This window comes from Marmota monax, unplaced genomic scaffold (assembly GCF_021218885.2).
Source record: "Marmota monax isolate L192 unplaced genomic scaffold, Marmota_monax_Labrador192_F-V1.1 WCK01_AAM20220418_F8-fsc00007, whole genome shotgun sequence".
In the NCBI taxonomy this organism is placed as follows: domain Eukaryota; kingdom Metazoa; phylum Chordata; class Mammalia; order Rodentia; family Sciuridae; genus Marmota; species Marmota monax.
This window is the reverse complement of record NW_026692781.1, coordinates 1,752,097-1,776,854: the sequence shown is the minus strand read 5'-3', so window position 1 is coordinate 1,776,854 and position 24,758 is coordinate 1,752,097. Positions and strand designations below refer to the sequence as shown.

Genomic DNA, 24,758 nt, shown 5'->3' with positions numbered 1-24,758 from the left:
TTTGGGAGATTGAGGAGAAATGAGAGTGTGGGTCAGAGTGGAAGATTCTCTAAAGCTCTGCAGAGAGAGGTGGGAATGGTTGGAAGAATGTCTCCTGAGTCCATGAGCAAGTTTTACGGCAGTATGAGGCAGGATTCTTCCTGTAAGCAAGCATAATATCTCATTTAGAAACTGTACAGGATTCTCCCCTCCACCACCTTCTTGACACAAAGCAAACCATCCCTAAGTGCCAGGGAAAGGCTTCTATATTCAGTTCACATGTAAACTCCTGGGACTCAAACACTGTTTATGGAGAAAACAAATTACAATCTGTACATCACTGAATTCCAGGCATTACTGTAATTATATTTATCAACTAGGTCTTTCTAACTTACATTGTAATAATTTTAAATGTCTACAACTGGTAACAGATTATAGAGTGTTCTAGAAATCATGTTCTTCATCTTTGCATATCTGCATGATGCCTTTATTAGCATTTAGTGCAGATTGGATTGAACAAACTTTCTTGATACAGAAATAATCAGAAAAAATACAGCTGATGTTCTTTATTATGAATCCAAATCATCTGTGATTCTAGAAAGACTGGATCTGGTAGGGGGGTGCATGGGAGAAATGCAGAAACTTTGATTAGGGCAAAGGGGAGGGGGCATAGCAGTAGGAAAGATGGTGGAATGAGATGGACACCATTACCCTAGGTACATGTATGAATACACAAATGGTGTGATTCTACTTCGTGTACAACCAGAGAAATGAAAAATTGCGATTCATATTTGTCCTATGAACTGAAATGCATTCTGCTGTCATGTATAACAAATTAGAACAAATAAATAATTTTTTTAAAAAAGACTTGATCCATAAAATTCTTAAGATGATAGTCCACAAGAATTCTCTTCCAAATTTTCCTAAGTACCCTTATCATTAGCACCATTAGTATTTGACTAATCCAAACTTTTAATATACTGTTAAATGTGAAGGACTAATAAAGGATTATTATACAGGAAAAAGCAAGTAAGAGTAAAATAAGTTTCTCTAAATACAGTTGTATTTGAACAGTTTTATTTCCTCTTTCTTTTCCCGCACCTAGGGCTGTTTGTGCCTATGACAACAGGATACTACCTTGTGCCTCCTTCACTTGTACAACTGATCCTTCTCTCTCGGATCATCCATGTCCTGCGTCTTGGGAAAGGACCAAAGGTGTTCCATAATCTGATGCTTCCTTTGATGCTGTCCCTCCCAGCATTGTTGAACATTGGTCTTTTCATCTTCCTTGTCATGTTCATCTATGCGATCTTTGGAATGTACAATTTTGCTTATGTGAAAAAAGAAGCTGGAATTAATGATGTGTCCAACTTTGAAACCTTTGGCAGCAGTATGCTCTGTCTTTTTCAAGTTACAATATTTGCTGGTTGGGATGGTATGCTCAATGCAATTTTCAACAGTAAATGGTCTGACTGTGATCCTGATAAAATTAACCCTGGGACTCAGGTTAGAGGAGACTGTGGTAACCCTTCTGTGGGGATTTTCTATTTTGTCAGTTATATCCTCATATCATGGTTGGTCATTGTTAATATGTATATTGTTGTGGTTATGGAGTTTTTAAGCATTGTTTCTAAGAAAAAATCCAGGACCTTGAGTGAAGATGATTTTAGGAAATTCTTTCAGGTATGGAAAAGGTTTGACCCTGATAGGACACAGTACATAGACTCTAGTCAACTTTCAGACTTTGCAGCTGCTCTTGATCCTCCTCTTTTCATGGCAAAACCAAACAAGGGCCAGCTCATTGCTATGGATCTTCCCATGGCTGTTGGAGACAGAATCCACTGCCTTGACATCTTACTTGCTTTTACTAAAAGAGTTATGGGAAAAGATGCAAGGGTGGAAAAACTCCTCTCCGAGGTAGAATCAGGGTTTGTATTAGCCAACCCTTTTAAAATCACATATGAACCAATTACAACTACTCTAAAACGAAAACAAGAGGCAGTTTCAGCCACCATTATTCAGCGTGCTTATAAAAGTTACCGCTTGAGGCAAAATGACAAAAATACTTCAGATATTCATATAATAAATGGTGACAGAGATGTTCAAGCTACAAAAGAAGGTGTCTATTTTGACAAAGCTAAGGAAAAATCAACTATTCAAAGCCAGATCTAATCCCTAATTATCACCTCTTTACTTTCTTCATATATCCCCCAAATGCTAAAAGCTTAAGAAATTAAAACAACCATCAGAGAGAGTGAAGCTATCAATTGTTTACACCTGGTAAGTGTTAAGCTTCTGTTCACAAGTCTTCATGCCAAACTCACTTTTCACCTCTGTTCAGTCTAACCAATCTATCAAGAAAGACAGTCCTTAAATATTGCTGCAGTTAAAGTAAGTGACCTTTTGATAATCCAGCATTTTGCCTGCATGGCTCATTAGATGTGTGCCTATGATAGAGGACGGATGCAGGTGGTGGTAAAGATTACCAGCCAAATAGGTATCCTTGTACATTTTACATCTGCTTTAATGGTCTTCTAGTTGCCACTACTATGACTTAGTTACAGGTAAAGAAGGGCTCTCTTAATATAAGCTTTCTTTTTTATTTGATAAGTTAGATTGGCAATTTTTATGGTATCACAAAAAATAACCTTACACAAAACTAGTGAAATCCTACAGAGCATTATATCATCAACTTTCTTAAACCAATGCCAGTTGGGTCAAGGGAGGGTGCAGTTGTTTAGGAAGTACCTTTGAGATCAATCCCAGAGACTCTCAAGCTGATTAGAACCATTTTTGTGAAATATTGGTTGAAGCCCTACCTTCTGTTTTTTTTTTTTTTCTTTATTTCTTCCCACCTCTTCCCCCCACTGGTAATGGGAATTAATTAATGGGAATTATTGTTCTTGGTTCCTGGTTTCTTATCTTTTCCTCTAGTTCTATCTAAGCTCCAGTTCTTCAGCAGGATGAATTCATAGAACAGAAGAACATCCATCCATGAAACTGCCATTATGGCCTACATTTTCCTCTCACTTTTTTTCAAAGTATACATTTACTAAAATGATACCGTAAATAATACATTAGTGGACCCAACTTTATCTTATTATAAATCTATTTTTTTCCCATTTATCCTTAGTGTAACATTAAGTATGTATGACTTGGCAAATGCATGTTATAATATCGATTAGAAGAGCTGAAACCTACCAGTATGTGTAGTGATTTTTGCAGTGTCTTGATCTTCCTTGGAAAACTAGCCACTCCAAAGTGCTTTTCATTTTATTTAGGTACTCATAGCTTAAAAAAAGGAAATGAGCATTCGAACTCTAGGGGCTGTGAATTGGGAGATGAGAATGGAAGTCATATGCAGATTAAGTTTCACTTACTCATTTCTTTCTAAGCGTTTTAATTTCATCATATACAAAAGTAATTTATAAATTGTTTATATTTCAGAAACTTTAAAATTTGAAATGTTAGTTTTCACCATTGAAATTATTCTTAAAGTTAGAAAAATTTGTTTTGGGAGTTATTCATAAAAAAGTAGTCATTTATATACATGTAGTTCAAGAATCTGGTACTTACTCCATTTTTATGAACACTAATTTCAATGTGCCTACAAAGTCCTAAAGGATTCAAAAGAAAAACCTGCATACTGTTGACTTAAATAACAAGCTTTAAAAATGTAGTATGACATTGCCTATTATTTACATATTGGTAATTGTATTTTTATTATAAATGCATGATCTTGAGCCTTAACAATTATATTTCTGCTCCTCAAAAATTTAATAACCTTACCAAGATGCCTTTGAGGGACCCCTAAGTAAATGTAATTTCAGGGTTCAATTTTTTTTCTATACATATTCCTTCCCTTTCTCCTCTTGCTCTCCATCATGAGATGGGGACCAGAGAGCAATCAGTGTTGACTTACAACATGGTGATAGCTGGTGCTTTACCAAGGCTTCTTCCTTTCCATTTCTTGGGATGCTTTAGTATGGAAACTGCTTCAGAGATTGACACTGTAATATAACTTGCTTCTATAAATTCAACAAAGACAAAAAAAAACTGATTTAAGTCTGAAAATTATTACTTTTACTTGTAAATTGTGTTTGCCACTAACCTTCCAAAAACTGTGTAAAGGTTTATTTTTAACAAAATATTACAATATATTCTACTTTTTAGAAACTATAGAAAATAATAAAGACAATCTGTTAATGACAGTAAGATTTGTTTGTTTTTCTTTTTTATTTGATAAGTCACTTTGGTGATTTTTATAGTAACATTAAAAAAAACTTTACTCAAAAATTTTTTTATTCAGTCTCAAAATTTAAGATTAGAAACACTTAGGTTTCTTTACCACACTTTTTTAATAAAGTAAATGTTAATACACTTACCAGAGCCCCTATACATTGACGAAATGTAAAAAACAATTCTCTTACCAAAATCATAACTGCAATATTACAAACTAGAGCTCAAAATCGTTAAAATTCACTTTACAGAAAATAATACCAAATTAAATTTATTGGTGTGCTACTACTTATCAATTTCTGTTTCTTCAAAACATTTTATTTCTTTTTTATTAATAAATACAATACATTCAACACAGTTTTAGACAATGGTGATAGCTACCATGTATTCAGCTGGTAGCTATATCCAGCCTTGTGCTAAGCATTTTTCATGAATGAAGAGGTGACCACTCTCAGTTTGTAAATCAAAAACAATAGGCTTAGAAAGGTTATAGGTTACAAAAGCCTTAATAGGACAAAAAACTTGTAAGGGACATGGCTAGGACACAAAATCTAGTTTCCGAACTTAATGGACGGCCTCTCTCTCTCCTCTTCTCCCCTGACACCTCCTACACCAACCCCTTTTGGTCAAGGGAATTTTAAATGTAGACAATTCCTAGAAGAAGAGAAGCACAAAGGATAAAATTACAGAAGTTTTTTCATTCAACCTATATTAAATACTAAATGCTAGATGCACACTTAGAGCTTACTCGCATAAAAAGATAAGAGACTAAACAGCTTACTGTCGTCTATGGTTATAATTTATGGTAATTTTTATACTATTGGTTTGAATTGCAATACATATACATGAAGAAATGTTGAGCACTACATTGGAAATTGGAGATAAAGTTAGTAAAGTGGGCCCCCAGAGGAAAAAGGAAGATTTTTCTCAATTAGTGAAGATTAGCTTCGTTTCATACAGAGGGACCTTTAAGAAGAGTCCACCCATGAAGATGACACCTGGGATTATGGCTCAGAGCTCTTCCTACTGGAAGATATAGTTAGCAGCAAATAAAGGAGGGCATGAACCTTGCACCTCAGAGATTATCAAAAAAATAAAAGTTTGAGCAGAATTACTCTAGGTGCCCTGAATTCCTTCACAGACATACTTAATTTTCCCGTTGGTTCCTGAAATCTCTCCTTTCTCAGGTGGGTCTACATTCTCAACTATATGGTAAATAATAAACTTCATCAAATAACTGAGTGTTACAACCACAGACAGGGATTTTTTTTTTTACCTTTGTTAGGTAAACCAAAACTTTCAGGATCAGACACTTACTCATTCCTAATCTGGGTGCAAACCTTTATCTTCGTTAACTCAAAAATCACATCATAGCTCACAGAATTTTCTCTCAACTCCAGTCCTAGTTTCCAATTAACCATCCAGTTGGCTCACCCCCACAGTGTTGATCAATGCTAGTCTAGGATAGGTGAAAGTCAGTAAGTTCAAATGATCTGTAAGTTCAGAGTTCAAGTTCTTGCAAAATTCCATAAGTATCTTTCCTTATTTTCTCTCCCCCTTTCTTCCTTTAGTAAAAATCTTTTGAGTACCTCCTAGATATTCAGCACATTAATTCACAGATAAATGAAATTGTCCTTTTCCTTAAAAAGTCCTTTCTTAGTTTGACAGATGAAACATATTGGAACTATTTGTTAGATTCCTTACTATAATGGAAACCCTCAAGAAGATGTTGTGGAAAGTCTTACTGAACTTCACAGGAAAGCTGGAACTTGAGCCAAGTTCCATAATGGATGGGATGTGTTCAGGGGACACAATAAAGTTGAATTTCAATCCCAAGTTGAAACACTAGCAAATATTGAGGTTTAAAAAACTGTTAATAAAAATCATGTCTTTCTTCTTGTATGTTCATGCAAAAAGCACTCAGGATCAAGTAAGGATAACCCTAGAAGTTAGGGTGTATTCTTATGAGGGAAAGAAAGTTGAAATCTCAAGAACATTATGGTTCAGATGACCCAAAAGAACATTAAGTGTGTTCTCTCAGATACCAACCACAACTTATATCACATGTTAGAAAGCCCATATTGGCAGTCAACTATTTTTTAAAATATTTTTGAGGAATAATTTATATTACCAACAAAATTCTCTTTGTAAGGTGAATAATTAAATGATTTTTATAATATTAACAAGAAAGCATCACCCTAATCTACACTTAGAATATTTTCATCACTGTTGACAGTCAATCCTAATTCCACCCTGCCCCCAACCCTGGGCAGCCACTAATTTACTTTATTTCTATAGATTTACCTATCAATAAATGACTTATATGTATGGAATCATATGTGATTTTTTGTGACTAGCTGATTTCATTTAGCATAATGTTTCAAACTTTACTTATATCAAAGCCAATACTTCATTCTTTTTTCCTGTTGAATAATATTATACTGTATAGTTATAATATACATTACTTTGTTTGTTATTCATTGCTCAGTGGACATATGGGTGGTTTCCACATGGTAGCTATGATGAATAATGCTGCTATGAACATTACAGCACAAGTTTTGGGTAAAACTATGTTTTCCAATCTCCTTATTATATACCTAAAAGTGAAATTGGTAGTACTGCATTTAATAATTTGAAAAATTTCTGTTCTGCTTGTAAAAGTGGCTGCACCATCTTACATTCCTAGAAGAAATTATGAAGGTTCTAATTTTCCCCATCCTTGCCAACATTTGCAATCTGTATTTTGTTTATAGCCATGCTATGAATGTGCAGTGATGTCTCACTATAGTTTTGTTTGCATTTCCCTAGTGACTAATGGTCTTGACCACATTTTCATATTTCCTATGCATCTGCATATCTACTTTGGAGAAATATCTACACAAATCTTTGCCCATTTTTAGTTTATTTTTTATCTATCATTGTTTTTCATAAAATATATACATATTAGATGTCAGATTTCCAAATATTTCCCCATGATATGAGTTGTGGTTTCTCTTTCTTGTGTCTTTTAATACACAAATTTTTAAATTTTGATGAAGTCCAACTTTTGCTTGGGATTTTAGTGTTCTATTTAAGACACTATTGCCTAATCAGAGTTCACGATTATTTTCTCCTGCTTTCCTCTAAGAGTGTAATAGTTTTAGTCATTACATTGAGGTTTATGCTTTCCATTTATTTTTTGGCACGTAAGGGTTTAGGAGGGAGTCTAAGATTAAGCTTTTGTATGTGGCTACCCAGTGATCCTGGCATTGTATGTTGAAGTGTATTTGTTCCTCACTGAGTTGTCTTGGCATTCTTTTTGAAATTCTGTTGACCATGAATGTAGGGTTTATTTTTGAATTGAAGTCCCTTGACTTCAATGCAAATACCAAATTGTGTTGATTATAGAAGCTGCATAATAGGTTGAGAAACAAGGAAATTTGTGTCCTCCAGCCTTAGTCTCCTATTTTCAAGATTATTTAAGCTATTCTATGGCCCCCATGTATCTATAGCAAATTATGATCTGCTTGTTAATTTTTGCAAAAAGGTAAACTGGGATTTTGATAGGAATCACATTGAATTTAAAGATTATTTGGGGATTTTTGATACATTAGCAATATTGAATCTTCTGGTCCATTCATATAGAATACATTTCAATTTTATTTAGAGGCTTGTCAATTTTATTGACTTTTAAAAAAACAGCTTTTAGTTTCATTGGTTTCCCCTATTGTTTCTTTTTTTCAATTTTATTGATTTCTGCTAATATATTTCCTTTTTACTCTTGGTTTATATTTATTTATTTTGTTTTTTTTTTATTTTCTATTTCTTTGACATGAAAAATTAGATTATTCACTTGAGACCTTTCTTCATATCTAATGTATTTTAATGCTATAAATTTTCTTAATAACCCTATTTTAGTTGCATCTGACATATTTTGATATATCACATCTTTATTTTCATTCAGTTCTATGTATTTTTAATATTTCTTTTAAGGATCTATCTTTTACCCATGGATTTTTTGGGTGTGTTGTTTCATTTCTTAATGTTTAGAAACTTTCCAGTTGTTTTTGGTATTGATTTATACTTTAAATCCATTGTCTCCAAAGAACACCTTATGTTCAGTTTCAATTATTCTAAGAGTACTAAGGTTTGTTCTATGGCCCAGGATACCAAGTTACATCTTGGTAACTGCTCCATGGACACATGAAGAGAACGAATATTCTGCTGTGGTTTGGTGGAGCATCCCATGTATGTAAATTAAAGCGTGTTCATTCACTGTATTGTTCAGACTGGCTATAACCTTGCTGATTTTCTGTCCCAGGTTCTATCAGATGCTAAGAGGGAACTATTGAAATTTCCAGCTAGGACTATGAATTTTTCCATTCCTCCTTTCAGCATTATCAGATTTTGCTTCATTTTGAAGTTTCATTATTTGATGTAGAACTTTGTAGGATTGCCATTTAGGTTGCTTTTTATAGTATGTGTTGTTCCTCTTGGTTGCTACTATCTTTCTGAAGTCTGTTTTGTCAGATAATAACACAGCCAATACTTCTTTTTGAAAAATTAAGTTTTGTGTGCTACATAATTTTTTGTTTTACTATTTTATGTTCAACTTACATATGCTATTGAATTTGAAGGGAGTTTATTGTAAAAAGTCTTTAGTTCGAATTTGTCTTTTATTCTCTTTTTATTGGTATATTTAGACCAGTTATATTTAACTTGATTTGTTATATTAGCACTTAAGTTTGCCATTGGTTTTTGTTTTCTTCTGTTTTCAATCCTTTTTTTTCTTTTACCTTCTTAAGTATATTGAAACACATTTTAAGATTTAATGTTGATTTTATTTATACAGTTTTTAAGGGTATGTCTTTACATATATTTTTATTAGTGGTTGTTTTGTATGTTACAATATCTATTTATCTATATTGATTTTATCAACTTATCTGTGAATTATGAGTTTACTGGAGTATTTTGCATGGAATGTATAAACTGCTCCAATTCATATATATTTTATCCTCCCCATATATAAAATATCATCATCCTGGGAATCCAATGGTGTTATAGTTTTTGCTCCAATTATCATATATGGTTTATAAAACCCATTATATATACCCATGTTTCTGTTCTTTGCATTATTAGTTTTTCTTCCTGATGGCCTTTAATTCCTTCTTTCATTCATTTCTTTCTATTTGAAGACTTTTGTCTAGCCAATGTTTAAGAGTCATGTTTGCTAGTAATGAATTCTTTTTCCCTCTGAGAATGTTTTGATTTTCCTTTTTTTCTTGACAAGTAAATTCACCTGCCAGATCTAGAATTTATAATTGAGAGTTCTTTTCTTTTAGCATTTGAAACATATTTTGTCCCTTTTCTGACCTCCATGACCTCATATGGGAAGTCCATTGACCTCAATCTGGTATTCCTCAGTAGATAATGTATCATCTCTTTTTGATTGCATTCAAGATTCTTCTATGTCTTTAATTTTTAAAATTGTTAATCGTTATGTGTCTGAAAATTTCTCAGAAATGAAACCACCCAGTATCAGAAATCATGTCATGGGGCACAGATAAAGGAATGTTAACAAAACCTCAAGGTAATTTTAATATATATAAAATCATTAAGAATCAGTTATCTAGATATGCACTGATAGATGTATGTAGCTATTCCAATTTAAATTAATAAGCAAATTAAATAAGGTAAATAAAATTTTAAAATTCTGTTTCTAAGTCCCAATAGTCATATTTCTGGTATTCAATAAACATCTCTCTAAAGTCTAATTCAATGTTAGTACAAACTTGTTACATTTCTGTTGTCTCAAAAAAGTTCTATTAGACAACATAGATCTAAAAATAAGTGAATTTGTCTGATTAGTGTATTTGTAAACAGAAATATCTGGCAGCACTTAATATCTTTCTTGTGCCATTCCAATGTTTCTCTCCACCATCCAACCCCCAAACCTGAGCTCCTCCAGGTTTACTTACACAGGTTGCTTCAATAGCTTCTCTTTGTAACCTGTTGCCAAACCTCTTCTCATCTACCTTTCTTGCTACTCTCCCAGTCTCTAGTAGTTGCCATTCTCCTCTCTCCTATGAGATAAGCTTTTCAAAAATCCCACAGTATGAGTGTGATCATGCAGTGCATGTCTTTCTCTCTCTGGATTATCACTTAACATGATGATTTCCAGTTCCATCTCTATTGCCACAAATGACAGGAGCTAGAACATCATGGTGGAAGAGTATGACAGAAGAAAGTTGCTCAGAACATAGCCACTGGGAAACACAGTGAGAGCTCCACTCACCAGGGACAAAATATGAACCTCAAAGGCATGCTCCCAGTGACCTACCTCTTTAGGCCACTTCCTTCCTGCCTACAGTTACTGCCCAGTAATACATATCAGTGAATCAAACATTGATCAGGTTAAAGCTCTCACAACCTTTTTGTTTCACCTCAAAACTTTCTTGCATTGTCTTACACATGAGCTTTTGGGAGACTACCTCATATTTAAAACATAACACTATCTAACATACTATCTCATTATAATTAACTCTTTACTAAAACTATGGATAATATAGGTAATGGTTTCTAACCCTATCTTAAATCTCTCCCAAGATCCTTACCACTTAATTGTAAGGGAATTACTATGAGCCCAGAAAACAGTGCAGTGTGAAGTAAGACTGCTTTTGATCATTGAGTATATCATGCTGTTTCAGTATATAAAAGAGCTACCTTGGTTAGCTATTTGAATAATTTTTTTTTAAATTGTTCTTTCAAGCTTGATAAATCTAGTCAAAGAAAGTATTTTTTTCTTTCAACCGAGTTAAACTTCTTTATATCCAGGTAAAATGTTGACATATTTAGGACAAGCAAGATTCCATATAGTACATCTGTTTAAGTAAAAGAGATATGTTGTTTATTTCTCTTTTATGAAACAGAAAAGTGGCAAAGATTTATTCTTAAGATGTCTGCTTTTCTCCTGAACCTTAAATTATTAAATAGATTGCTGTCTCCTTACATTGCTTTCTTCAGTATACAAAAAAATTCCACTGCATTGCAACCCAAGCAAAATGAGCCAAGGTCTGCTGGGGATCTCTGCTGCAGCAGCATTTGATGTACACAGGAATTGTCTCATAAATAATCTACAGTTATAAACAGGTGACCATATCAAACTCTCTTCACTTAATGCTATCCCCAAATACACTCTGAGGAAAGTAATTGGGTACTTTCATTAGCAATTGATCTATACAGGAAGAAAGTTTGATTAAAAGCCTTGCAAGGCATTGATTTCATGTGCATTATATTACATTGACCTGCATTATTTTCTACAGAAAATTGATGTACATCAGAGCAACAACCAGAAGAGTAACACTAAACAGAAATGTAAAACATTATAAAGATTCAGTTATGAAAATCCAGAGAAATTTTTTCACTGCAGAATATTTAAGAAACAGCTATTGTGAAACACCTTGTCATTGGTTAGTGCTGGTGAGGCACTGTTTGGTGCCGATGGAACAGTTTGTAGGATATGAATCCACTTTGGTCCATTTTCTTAACACCAATGACAAGAAGTGTCAAGAGGCTACAAGCAGCTTCCTGGAAAAGCTATCATTAATCTCCAGTATGATCACATTACCTTTTTATTATTTTAGATGAAAAAGAATAATTGGCCCATTTTCCCAATTATGGCCTATGCTTCAAATATACTATATCATACTCTTTGTGCATTCACCTCAATTAGCCAGAATTATCAACATAGTTTTCTAAACCCAGTTTCTGATATTGGTGGGAGAAAGCTGGATAGCCCCCATGGTAATGTCTAAGCCTTTTGACTCTTAAACCAATCTCAATAAGAAATGGAAATGTGGTATACTATCCCAACTATGTCATGCATTATTAAATAGAAAGCACTTATGGGCATTTGTAAGGCTGCATTGCAGGGTTGTCTGTATATGTAACTTTATTTTATAATGTTTTACCTAAGTGACTATTAAGACATCAGACATCTTACATAATACTACCTGTAAGTGCCTATTTTTTCTTTGATATGAATAATAGTCATTCATCTAGATGCTACAGAGATTCTATGTTGCTTAATACTTATAAACCATTTTATTTATATCATTACTCTGTTATGGTTATGTTCTCCACTTAGTTATTCCCTGATCATCTTTGTTGGCTTAGTGCATAAGGACAAAACATGCTAATATGAAAGACAAAAAATAAATTCTAAGATGTCATTTGTGTGGTATACAATCACTGGAGAAACAGGAATTATTTAAAGCTATTTTAAAATGAAGTCAGGGTCTTCTGTTTCCATTTATGAAGGATTAACTGTTTGGAAATTGCTGTCTCATTGTAATAACTAGAAAAGTGGATAAAATGTATGATAAAAATATTTTGAACAATAGACAGCACATAACTGAAGCAACAAAAGGGAGCCTGAGAGAACTCAATTTACAGAACTTTGTCCTGTATCACAGGCTGCTCTGTATTTGATTTCAATACCCTTCAGTACAATCCTCAGAAAGATTATACTAATCTGAAAATAGATTAAATGCATGCCATATTTAAGGAATTTATAAAACATAAAATATAATGGTGAATAATGTCAAACTAATACTGTTTAATATCCTATCAAAACCTTCATTTAGGTAGGGAAGAAACTGGAAATATGACTTCCAACTAGAAATAAAGAGACAGGTTTAGTTATTATGTAAATTATGAGACAAGAAGACTAGGACATTAAAATGGACATTAAAATTATAACTAGACAAAGAAGTAAAGGAACAGAAGAATATAATAAGGAGAGATTTTGAAAATACTCTGCATATCCAAACGGGAAACCTAGAGATAAAGTCAACTGAAATGAAAGATAAAATGAATGGATTCCAATGTAGATTAAACACTGAGTAAGAGATAAATGACTGGAAGCTGTAGGAGGGAATTATAGCATTAGATATATGAAAATGTTACTCTAAATCTAACAATACAAATTGAAATATTGCTAATCATTTAAAGTAAATATATATATATATATATATATATATATATATAACAAGATATAAAGATAGATATGTATATTAATATACATACATGTTATATATGTATGTATGACAAATTAATGCATTAAATATTTAGTTCAAAAGACTAAATAAATACAAAATAAATACAAAGAAAGTAGGAAAAAATACATGCATAAGAGGAGAATCAGTGAAATATAAAATAATAATAGAAATGGACATAATAAAAAAATGTGTTTTCTAAAGAGAAATAGTACATTATAGGAAGAATTTAGTATTAATACATTTTAATACATGAATTAAACAGACTAAAAGTACACACAAACACACACACACATACACACACACACACACATGAATGTAGAAAATAAGAAATAGAGAAATATGGATGGATTTGTGATCGTTAAATAAATCAAAATGACAATCTGAAAGCTAGTCTGTGATGAAAAATTGTCACCAGAGCCAGGTGGCTTATTAAATTTTTAAAAATAAAATCTCTATGTAAACTATCCAAGAAAAACCTCCTGAACTCATTATATCATATCTACTTGAGACTGACAAATAAAAGACAGCACAAAAAAATCCTATATATAGACATTAAGGAAAATTATTATATACATAATAAAAATTTAAATTGGAAAACATCTAAGCAAAGGTATCCCAATCAACTTTAGTATCTGAAATATATAAAGACAGCTCCACATCAGAAAGTCTACCAGTGTTGTTTATGACAATAATATATTCAAAAAATACATCTTCTATTGAAAGAAAATATTAATATTTATTTACAAACAAGTGAAAAGCCTTCTACATGTTATGAATAAACTAACCTTAAATGAATAATACCAACCTCAGAGCAACAGGCCTATTTTTAAATAAGCAAATAAGTGTCACTATCACTTTTGTGTGAACCACCATTTCATAAGAGATCTTAATTTATGTCACAATGAAAAAGTAGAGTATCATATATAAAGTAAAATTGTTATTTCTAGATTACACAATTACCAGAACATATAAGAGAGCATTCAAAGAAGTTATAATAAATGAGAAGTCAACAACAAGCAGAAAAAAAAAAAAAACAAGTAGGTAATGTAATATTAGGGAAAAGAGCTAGCAAGATGATTCATGAAATGACTAGTAATAATTCTAGTTTTAAAATGAGGAAGAATATTATTTATTAACTGATACATAAAAGTTATATATATATATATATATATATATATATATATATATTAATGCAGTATATTTATATATATGTACATATATATCATAATGTTTAAATCAGGTAAAATATTTTATCTCCTCAGAACACTTATCATTTCTTCATAGTGAAAACTTTCAAAATCCTTTTAGGTTTTTGAAATGTATTATTATCTATGGTTATCCTGTGTACTATTATGTAATAGTACATCAGAACTTCTTGCTCATATCTAATCATAATTCAGACCCATGATCAACATTTCCCCACTCTTACTTTCCCCAGTCTTTGGTAACCATCATTCCATTCTCAAATTTTATGAAATCAACTTTTTATATGGTACATATGAGTGAGCTCATGTGGCCCCTGTCTTTCTGTGCCTGCCCTATTTAACTTAACATAATGATATCCAATTCTACCCATGTTGTTGCAAATTACAATATTTCATTCTTTTTACAGACAAATAGTATTCCATCATATCATATTTTCTTTTAAAATTTTTTTAACGGTTAATTTCCCCCTTAGTCCTCCATTCTTTCTATTTTTATTCTAAGACAGGATCTTGCTAAAGTTGCTTAGGTTCTTGAGCTTGATCCTCCTGCCACATCCTCCCAAGTGGTTGGGATTACATGTGTGTTTTTTCTAGTTCTATAAAGAATTTCATTGGAATTTTGATAGAGATTGCATTAAATCTGTAGATCAATTTGGGTAGTATGGACATTTTAGCAATAATGAGTTTACATTCTAGGAACATGGATATCGTTCAAGAACACTTTTCTGTGTTCTCTTCCATATATATATATATATATATATATATATATATATATATATATAATTTTCATAGTAGAGATCTTTCACATCTTCACTTAAATTTATTCCTAGGCATTTTTAGTATTGTAAATACGATTGTTCTCTTATTTTCTTTTTCAGACAATTCATTATTGACATACAGCAACACTACTCATTTTTGTTGGTTTTATGTCTTTCAACTTTTCTGGATTTATTTATAGTTTCTAATAGCTTTTAGTGGAGTCAACTTAAATTATTCTTTTCCAATTAAGATACTCTTTATTTCTTTCTCTTGCTTGATTGGTATGGATGACACTTCTGTAACTCTGCTGAATAAAAGTGGTAAAAGTTTTTTTGGTCTTGTTCTAGATCTTACTGAGGTGTTGCTGGGTGTGCAGCTTAGTGGTAAAATGTTTGTCTAGCATGCACAAAGCCCTGAGTTGGATCCCCAGAACAGAAAAAGAAAAAAATAAATAAATAAAAATAAGACACAAACAAATCAGAGAAAGAAAATATTCATTTTTTTCCTATGGGAAAAATTTTAAGCAATATTATGTCCATTTAAAACATAATACATGGATAACTATGTTGATAGTGTCAATATAAAAATATGTAAAATCTACTAAAATTAACATATATAGTTAATTGTTAGGGTCTATAAACAAGTCAAGATGGCGCCTGGCATTTTGCCAGAGGGAGTGGTTTGTGAAGTGACGCCAGGGAGCCATTAAGTGTGGAGATTCCTTATTGGTTGACTGCTATATCTAGTTTATGTTAATTAAGATAAGCTGTGTGGAATGTATATATACCCCTCCTGTCCTGCAATAAAGGGCTCCCACTCCTGCTGTATCAATGTACACAAGTTGCTCGTCACCCCCCGGGGTTATTTTGCTGCAGCCGGACTGCGGCAGTTAATGACTTTTTTACATGGCTTCTGTTATTGAAACTAAAGCATGGGATCCCAAAATTTAGGTAGAAGAGGAATGCTCCACATATAGAAAGACATAATGAGTAACAAATAAATAAACAAGAAAATCAATTTCTTGTTTTTAATGAGAGAGAGAGAGAGAGAGAGAGAGAAAGAGAGAGAAATTTTTTAATATGTATTTTTCAGTTTTCGGTGGACACGACATCTTTATTTTAGTTTTCTGTGGTGCTGAGGATCGAACCCAGCGCCCCACACATGCCAGGCGAGCGCATTACTGCTTGAGCCACATCCCGAGCTCCCAATCAATTTCTTCTATACAAAAAAAATAGTAGTAATTTTTTCTTTCTTATTTACTTCCTTCCATACTTCTTCCCTTTTTAGCTTCCCTCAGTTCACTCTGTGCTCTCTGTATCTTCTTTCCTCTCTTCCTCCCTCTTCTTTCCTTTTTACTCATTCGTATAGCATATAGTTTCATAATGGAAAAGAATAACTGTAGCAAATGCATCAGACACAATGTTCTGGGTAGTGATTGTTCACAAACCCTTCCATGACCTACATTTTTTTTTAATAATTTCAGAGAAACTTTGACTTCATAAGCATTTGATGTTCTTTGACTGAGCCATCAAATACGTCTAAATGAAGGAGTGCCTCTGAAGTAATGTTTTCCAGATAATAAGATGGATCCCAAGTAGATCTGGTTGAATTAATGATAATTTTGAATTAGTACAAATTAGTGGTGGTTATCATAGATTAATAACTTACTCAAAGTTTAATAAATGGCAGAATATTTTACTTTCTTAGAGCAACTTTTATTGTGACAAATATTCTGGGATAGATGATTTTCGGAATACATTTTTTTTCAACCAAATTTTCAAGCAAAACTATCAAGCCAAACTTTAAAAAAAACATGTTTTAACACATTTATATTGAACACTTTAGTACTGAAAGTAGTGAAACATTCATAAAAATTATTTTAGGTGCTGGACATGGTGGCTCAAGCCTGTAATCTCAGTGACTAGGGAGGCTGATGCAGGAGGATCACAAGTTCAAGGCCAGCCTCAGCAACTAAGCAAGGCCCTATGTAATTTAGTGAGACCCTGTTTCAAAATAAAAAATGATAAAGGCCTGCAGATGTTGCTTAGTGATTAAGAGGCCCTGGGTTCAATTCCCAATATAAAAAAAATCCACTTTATGGATAATGCTATTAATTCTACTCCTGCCATCACACATCCCCAGTAGCTAATCATATAGAATCATTTATTGAATGGTTCCTATAAGCCAAGTGCTATGCTAATCACTTTATATTTATTAGCATTATAATCTTACAAGAATGTCTTTGGATTGGTATTATAATTATTACCAATTTAAGGATGACTCAGGCTAGTATATGCCTAAATAAGATTGAAACCTATATAATCATATATACACTTTAATATTTCTAAGTAAAAACATGTGAAATGTTTCTTCCTTTAGTCAGTAAAAACTTACTTTTATATAGATATTTATTTGTGCCCCATCTTGTTCCACAATGGAATTAAAATGACTTCCAAAAACACTTAGGTGACAGATTGCAATTTCTGACAACAATACTTCACTCTTCCCTTCCTTGATATCCTTTGTCTAGTGGTTTCTTTCATTCAGTAATGAAACAAGTTCATTTCTTAACTCATGAATCTAAGCTTAGACATGTGACTTGTTTAAAAGAATGTGGCAAAAATTCTACATACCAGTTCTGAAGTTGGGCCATCAAAGATCTTACACATGTGCAGTTGATGTCTTTGTCTAAAAGCATGCCTAAGTTAGTCTTCTGGATGATAACAGATCTGTCCAGTAGAATTTATTTGCCCCTATGTCCTAACCTAGATCATCTGATTAGTCACAGCCAGTTAATCTCCAAATATGTGAGTAAACTCAGCCTACATCAACCCCTGTATTCAACACCCAGTATATTCCTGACTGGCAATAAACACAGATTGTCATATGCCAGTGAGATGTTTGTGAATATGTGTTATTCACTAGTATTACTATGTTCATAAACAAACAAAATATAGAACAAGTTTCATTGAGAAATATTTGTAGAATTCATTCCATCCTAGACAACATTCTAGGTGCTAGGTTTCAGTGGTAATTAAGAGAGACAGGGTCCCTGCTTTTTTCAGAGATTAAGAGGACACAGGAAAAAAAAATTACATTAATGTACAAGATACTTCTGGTTAGTAAAATCTTCATGAAGAAAATGAAGCTAGATGGTCTAATAAAGACTGATTGGGAAACAGAAGATACAAGGCATGAAGAATGTAGTCAGAGAAAGAAGGGACATTTTGATGTGGTGTTACTATAATTCAAGAAGGTAACATTTGAACCGGTGTTTGAATACCCAGAAAGAGTTAACCATACTAAGATTTTAAATCTAATTATTCTAGGTAGATAAAAAAGCAATGCTGACTCTAGTCCAGTGTTCTGGGTAGACTTGTTTCCCACCAAAGGATATGTTCAAATCGTAACCCTCAATACCTGAAAATGTAATCTTATTTGGAAGCAGGGATCTTGCAGATGCAATCAAGTGGAAATGATTCAGTAATGGACTAGGATGGATCTTATTCAATGGCCAGTTTCCTTATAAAAAGACAAAATTTTGTACACAGTGACCCAGCCAAGCAATTCGAAGGATTATTGGCAACTGCCAAAAGCTAGGAAAAGGCCTAGAGCATAGAGAATGTCTACCAAGAACTACAGAGAAAATACACACACACACACACACACACACACACACACACCTAGCCTGCCAAAACCCTGATATTAGATTTCTAGTCCCCAGAACTTTGAGAGAATAAATTTCTGTCATTTTAAGGTAACCAATTTATGTTATTTTATTTTGGCAGCCCTAGAAAACAGACACTGTTTGGAACAGGTTTAGATTTAAGATCTGAATGAAGACCCATGGGATTGAATGGAAGTGAGGGGGAGAGTGTAGAAAACAAAGTGGAAGTGATAGGCAAGGACCTGGTTTTTGCAGAAATAAGCTATGATTTAGCTTTTAATATAAAAAAGAAAGTGAATTAAAAATAAGGAAGGGAAATATATTTTTAAATGATTGTTTGATGGATATGTTAACCAACTTGATTTAATCTTTCTGTTGTACCTCATGGATAAATATGTAATTTTATTTGTCATTTAAAAATATGAATTTTTAAAAAATAAGGTAACTATTCACACCATGGAAGTCTTGTACTTGTTAGAATTGGGCTACGAATTTTGCCCTCGATTCTCTATCATCCTATGCAGAGAAACTTCATGAATCAAAGTGCACATTGGACAACAGCAAACTAGTTTCCCATCACTGGTAGAGTGAAGGCTAATCTCCTTATCCTGTCATACCAGTCCCCCCATGTTTCTGCTTATCTTTTCAAATCCATCTCCATTCACTCTCTTCCTCAAGCATAAAAATCATCCTGCTGATCTTAATCCTTTTAACACACCATTTTCTTTCTCACTTCCTGTGTGTACTGTACTCACTTTTTGCTGGAGGATCTTGCCATCATCTTGCCCATCTTCGATGGTCTAACTCCTGTTATTCTTTATTGTGCCATTAGTTCACTTAACAATTGGGTTTCTTCTCCTCACGAGACACCTTTTAGTACTAGATTATATTAAGGAAAAAAAAGTAGATTCTTTCTTTCTGCCTGCCTTCCTTCCTTCCTTCCTTCCTTCCTTCCTTCCTTCCTTCCTTCCTTCCTTCCTGTGGTGCTGGGGATTGAACCCAAGGCTTTCTGCATGCAAGGCCAGTGCTCTATCAACTGGGTGATGGCCCCAGCCCCCACATTTTCTATTTTCACACAGCTTTTGTTTAACTGGTTAGGCTGATAAAATACTTATATAATTAGTTAATATACAAGTATGATGGAAAAGAAGTTCAATGTACTGTGACACTGTAAGTCAGGGAGAGCCTGACTCAGTCTTGTGAGTTAGCTTCAAGCTGAGAAATAATTGATGATAGAGATACCTAGACAGAGAGTGTGTGTGTGGCCTTCCAGTTACAGAATACTGCATGGACCAAGGCCTTTGAAATGAAAAGAACTAGTTCATCTTCAAACAATCTAAAGAAACTACTTCTTTTATCTGTCTCTCTCTTCCCCCTCCCTTCCCTTTTTCTCCTATTTGATGGTTGATTTTTGTTTTCATCTGATCAAAAGAAGTCTCTGGAGTCATAGATGACATTAAAATCCCAGATATTCCACTTATTAATTTGTGTAAAACTTATTTATTTAAGATAAATTTCAATACCTTATCTGTTAAATCAGAATATAAAAATGTCTAACTGCTGGGTTGTTATGAAGATTTAATGTGGTTATTATGTTCCCAGGACTGGCATGGAGAAAAATGCAACAAGGCTATTTCTCTATTTATTTATGTATTTAACATTGACCATTAGCTACGTGTTCTGTGTACGAAGCTGAGCGTTATACTGTTTTATAGATATGATTTTACTCATCCTCACAGACTCAGTGAGGCAGGAATTCTTGTTCCCATGACAAGAGAAAAGAGAAGGATGCTTAAGTGACTCATGATCACACATTCAGCAAACTTCCCCTGTCTCTGAAGCTGACCATAAATATATTTGTTTAGCTCTGTTTAAGTGTAAGAATTTTGAACTTAAATACAAGAGAAGAAACAAGATAATATTTCATTATTTTGCAGTTGATGACCAGGCCTATTACAAAGTGAATTCACCACAAGACAAAAAAGCAAAGTAATTGAGGGAAGAGCATTAAAAAATCAATAAATTAGTCAAACTGATCATTATGATTTTGCTTCTTGAGAACTATGACTTTCTTGACAATTCCACTTGTCAATTCCAAATATGAGAGACTTCAAAACCACTCTGGTGTAGATAATGAAATGCCACCATGAGCCAATGGCCAGCAATTCAGCCTCTATCTCCATCCTCTTCCTCCTTCAGTTCCCATGAGGCTGGTGCTTACGGTAACATGGCTTAATGTAAATCACAGACCCAAGAGGTCAGTAAAAACCCTTTTGTCAATTGGATCTCAGTTTACCTGCATCTGATTGTGTGGTTTAAGTTGGGATACACTACGTGTTTTTTTCTGTTATTTTGTGGTGCTGGGATATGAACTCACAGCCTCACCCAAGCTAGGAAAATGCTCTACCACTGTGTTATGCCCCAAAACACATTATAGGTTTTAATCACACTACAAAGTCTATGGTTAAAATAGTTTAATGTAAAGAATAATAGTCCCTCCAGATGAGGGGTTACCAGTGCTGTGCCATGACTGGAACCAGTCAATAGGGGAGTTTTCACTTGTCCTCAGCTTCTGATTTCTCTACAACAGGGCTCAGTACCTCCCACCTACAGCCCCATTATAAACAGCAGTGTAGATGGCTTGGAGAGCTCGCCAGTCTCCTTCCCACAGCTGTTCCAATGTATCAATCACCCAATTCATTCTCTGGCCTCCTGACTTGTTTTTTTTTTTTTTTTCACCTTTCATTGAAAAGTCAGAAATTGTGCCAAATGCTAGAAGCTGGAGACTATTTCTCTCAAAACCCCCCCAAAGTTATCCCAGAATGATTGATACAACATAGGGCAATGAACTCCATTTCTCTAAACATTACTAAGCAATGTAGACTACTTCCAGTACAGAGGAGTCAGAAAGATTTGTATGGAAGTTCAGTGGGATGTATTCTCCAGAATTATAGCTGAGAGGAAGCAAGGAATCCAGGTTGGGCAGAAGAGGCTGAGCAGCCCTGCACCTGCAACAGCAGCCTCAGTGGGCTCCTGGGAAAAACAGAACAGTTATATTCCTGTGTTAACCATTGTTGGATGTACACTGCTTCAGGAGGGGTCACAACATTGTGCGAGGCCACTACCTCCACTTAAGGACAGTTTCAAAGTAGGATCTCAACTATCCCTTAGTAAGCCCACACTACCTCTAACTTACAAAATAGGTCTACTGTTCCTGAACAAAGATGGGTGCCAATACAGTGTCCTCTACCTCTTACCAACTGTGGTACATAGAATCCCAGGATACACTGGAAATCTTTTCTCCTCTCTGTGTAGTGCTACCAAATATGGGTCTCTAAAATGATAAGTATAAGTCAAGAAAATAATTACATGTAATTGGATTTTGCAAATAAAATCATTTTAACTCTTTAATTTTGAAAATAAGCATTATTAGATACAGAGACTGACAAATATTTTCCTTTGTTAAAAATACTACTTTATTCTGAGAATATTTTCCATGTACTCCTTTTATATTTTATATTATATAATATATGTATTATATTATATATTTTATATTATATAATATATGTATTATATTATATATTTTATATTATATAATATATGTATTATATATATATATATATATATATATATATATATATATATATATATATATTTAGTTGTAGTTGGACACTATACCTTTATTTTTTTTATTTATTTTTATGCAGTGCTGAGGATGGAACCCAGGGCCTCACACGTGCTAGGCGAATGCTCTACTGCTGAGCCACAACCCCAGTCCCCTCCTTTGGTTTTAAAATTAGATTTAAAAAATATAAAATGTAGATTTTAAATGTTATATGTGGTAATTTTCAAATGAATTAATGTACATATTCAGCTTCCTAAATGTTTCCAGTTGGGTATCCCAGAGTATCTTGAACTCACTATTTGTAAACCTCTACTCATCATCTTCCCCCAATAGAACTATTTCTACTACAATACTCCTTTTTTTGTGGTAAAGAAAGGTTTGTTAATAAAACCAGAAGCAGCACTAATTGTCACCCATGTTAAACACTTCTGATTTAGCAAGGCCAGGCGGTGCATGCCTGTAATCCCAGAGACTTGGGGAAGTGTGTTGGGGGTGAGGGGGTGCTGATGCCGGAGGATCACAAGTTCAAATCCAGGCTTAGCAACTTAGTGAGCCCCTGAGCAACTCAGTGTCTCAAAAGAATAAATAGGACTCCGGATGTGGTTCACTGGGTAGCACACCTGGTTTCAATCCCAAGTACAAAACAAGAACAGGAACAACAACAACAATAAAAATCCCTTCCGATATATATTAGAGACTTCTGTCCTATCTGGATCCAGTAATTATTTTATTCCTCTCAAATCTACTTAAACAGAAAACCCATCAGTTCTTATCATCCTCCTTCACTTACACTCCATTTGTCTGTTTCTATTTTTTCTCCATTGTTTTATTGATCAAACCATCCTTCCCAGTGTTGCCAGAGTAATATTTTTTCTTTTATTAAAGAATAATTTTTCTTTTATTAAAGAATCAAAAAATCAAACATGAAGATGACAACTCAGATTTTCAAAAAAATTTAAATGACTCCCATTCTTATGGAGTACAACTCAGCAGGGTATATTGCAGCCCTCCTATAAACATGTTCCCTTCCCCCTGGGCTTATCTTTCTTTATTCTCCCAGGGGCTTCTTAACTTTCATTTTCAGAGAAACCAAGAAGCCTGAAGTCTAAAGGGACCTGTCTTTGCACACTATCTGCCCCCCCCCTCCCCCGCCCCACCCTGCTTGCCTGGAATGTCTCTCTCCAACCCCATCCACCTGACTAATTCTTGAGCAACTTCCCTGATCCAGCTCAAGCATCAAGTTTTCTGGGAACCTTTTGCTGGCACTGGTAAAAGCAATTACAATAAAATGTGAGGCCTGTTTTGGTAAGGGAAAGATGGGCCTAATAGAAACATGGCGGAAAAGAATCTAACCCATACTTTGTAGGTCAAGTAGGATTTAAAGAATGTGATTTTTGGGCTGGGGTTGTGGCTCAGCAGTAGAGAGCTCGCCTAGCACGTGCAAGGCCCTGGGTTTGATCCTCAGCACCACATAAAAATATAAAGTAAAATAACGATATTGTATCTAACTACAACTAAAAAATAAAAATATATTTTTAAAAAAAGAATGTGATCTTTAAGATATGCAGGATGACAGAGGTGGCTCAAGTAGTGGTGTTAAGGCAGAGTGCTCCAGCACAGGAGAGTGCAAGAGCAAAGATCTTGATGCTAGAGATACAGATACAATACAGAATCAGAACTTGATCCTGAGGTCACCCATTCAGTGGAGAAATGTGGAGAATTAGTTGCAGCTGGTAACACTGAGATTGACAGAGCAGTGTGGAGACTGTTTCCAGAGCCCAGATTATAGTTCATACCACTCCATTTAAATAGTAAGAATAGTGATAGAAATCTTTCTATTTAAAACATTTTGGTGTGAATTTTTCAACAGAAGGAAGGGAGGAAGGGAGGGAAGGAGGCAAGAAGGAAAAAAAACCAAATCAGCTCTGTAAGCCTATTTGCCAAAATTGACTCTTAGAAAATTGTTCTCATAAACAGTCAGAAGTGGTTGTCTTTATTTCCTCTAAAACCAGATCTTATGTCTGAACACCAGCAAAGTTTACCTTCATCCTTGTTTATAAAGCAATCTGTTTTTGTAAAATTTTCTACTGCTTTTGAGCACCAGATGGCAGTAGATGTAGTGTTTATCACAAAATGAAGGAGGTAGGAGGGTTTTGAACTGAATCTATTAAAAGAAATAGCATACACCCAGTGTCTACTATATACACAGTGCTACAATTTGTACTGGAACACCTCTGAAGAAAACA

At 33.8% G+C, this 24,758-nt stretch overlaps 1 protein-coding gene across 3 annotated transcripts in view; it reads left to right on the top strand.

Annotated features, from left to right (window-relative positions):
* The window catches only part of Scn7a (sodium voltage-gated channel alpha subunit 7), an 88,831-nt gene extending 84,641 nt beyond the window's left edge, over nucleotides 1-4,190 (top strand). For all 3 annotated transcript variants that reach the window (XM_046447547.2, XM_058580152.1, XM_058580153.1), the window contains one exon: nucleotides 1,085-4,190. In XM_046447547.2, coding sequence (XP_046303503.1) covers nucleotides 1,085-2,151 — 1,067 coding nt within the window. In that variant the 3' untranslated portion in view covers nucleotides 2,152-4,190. The remainder of the gene's footprint in view (nucleotides 1-1,084) is intronic.
* The last annotated feature ends 20,568 nt before the right edge of the window (nucleotides 4,191-24,758 follow it).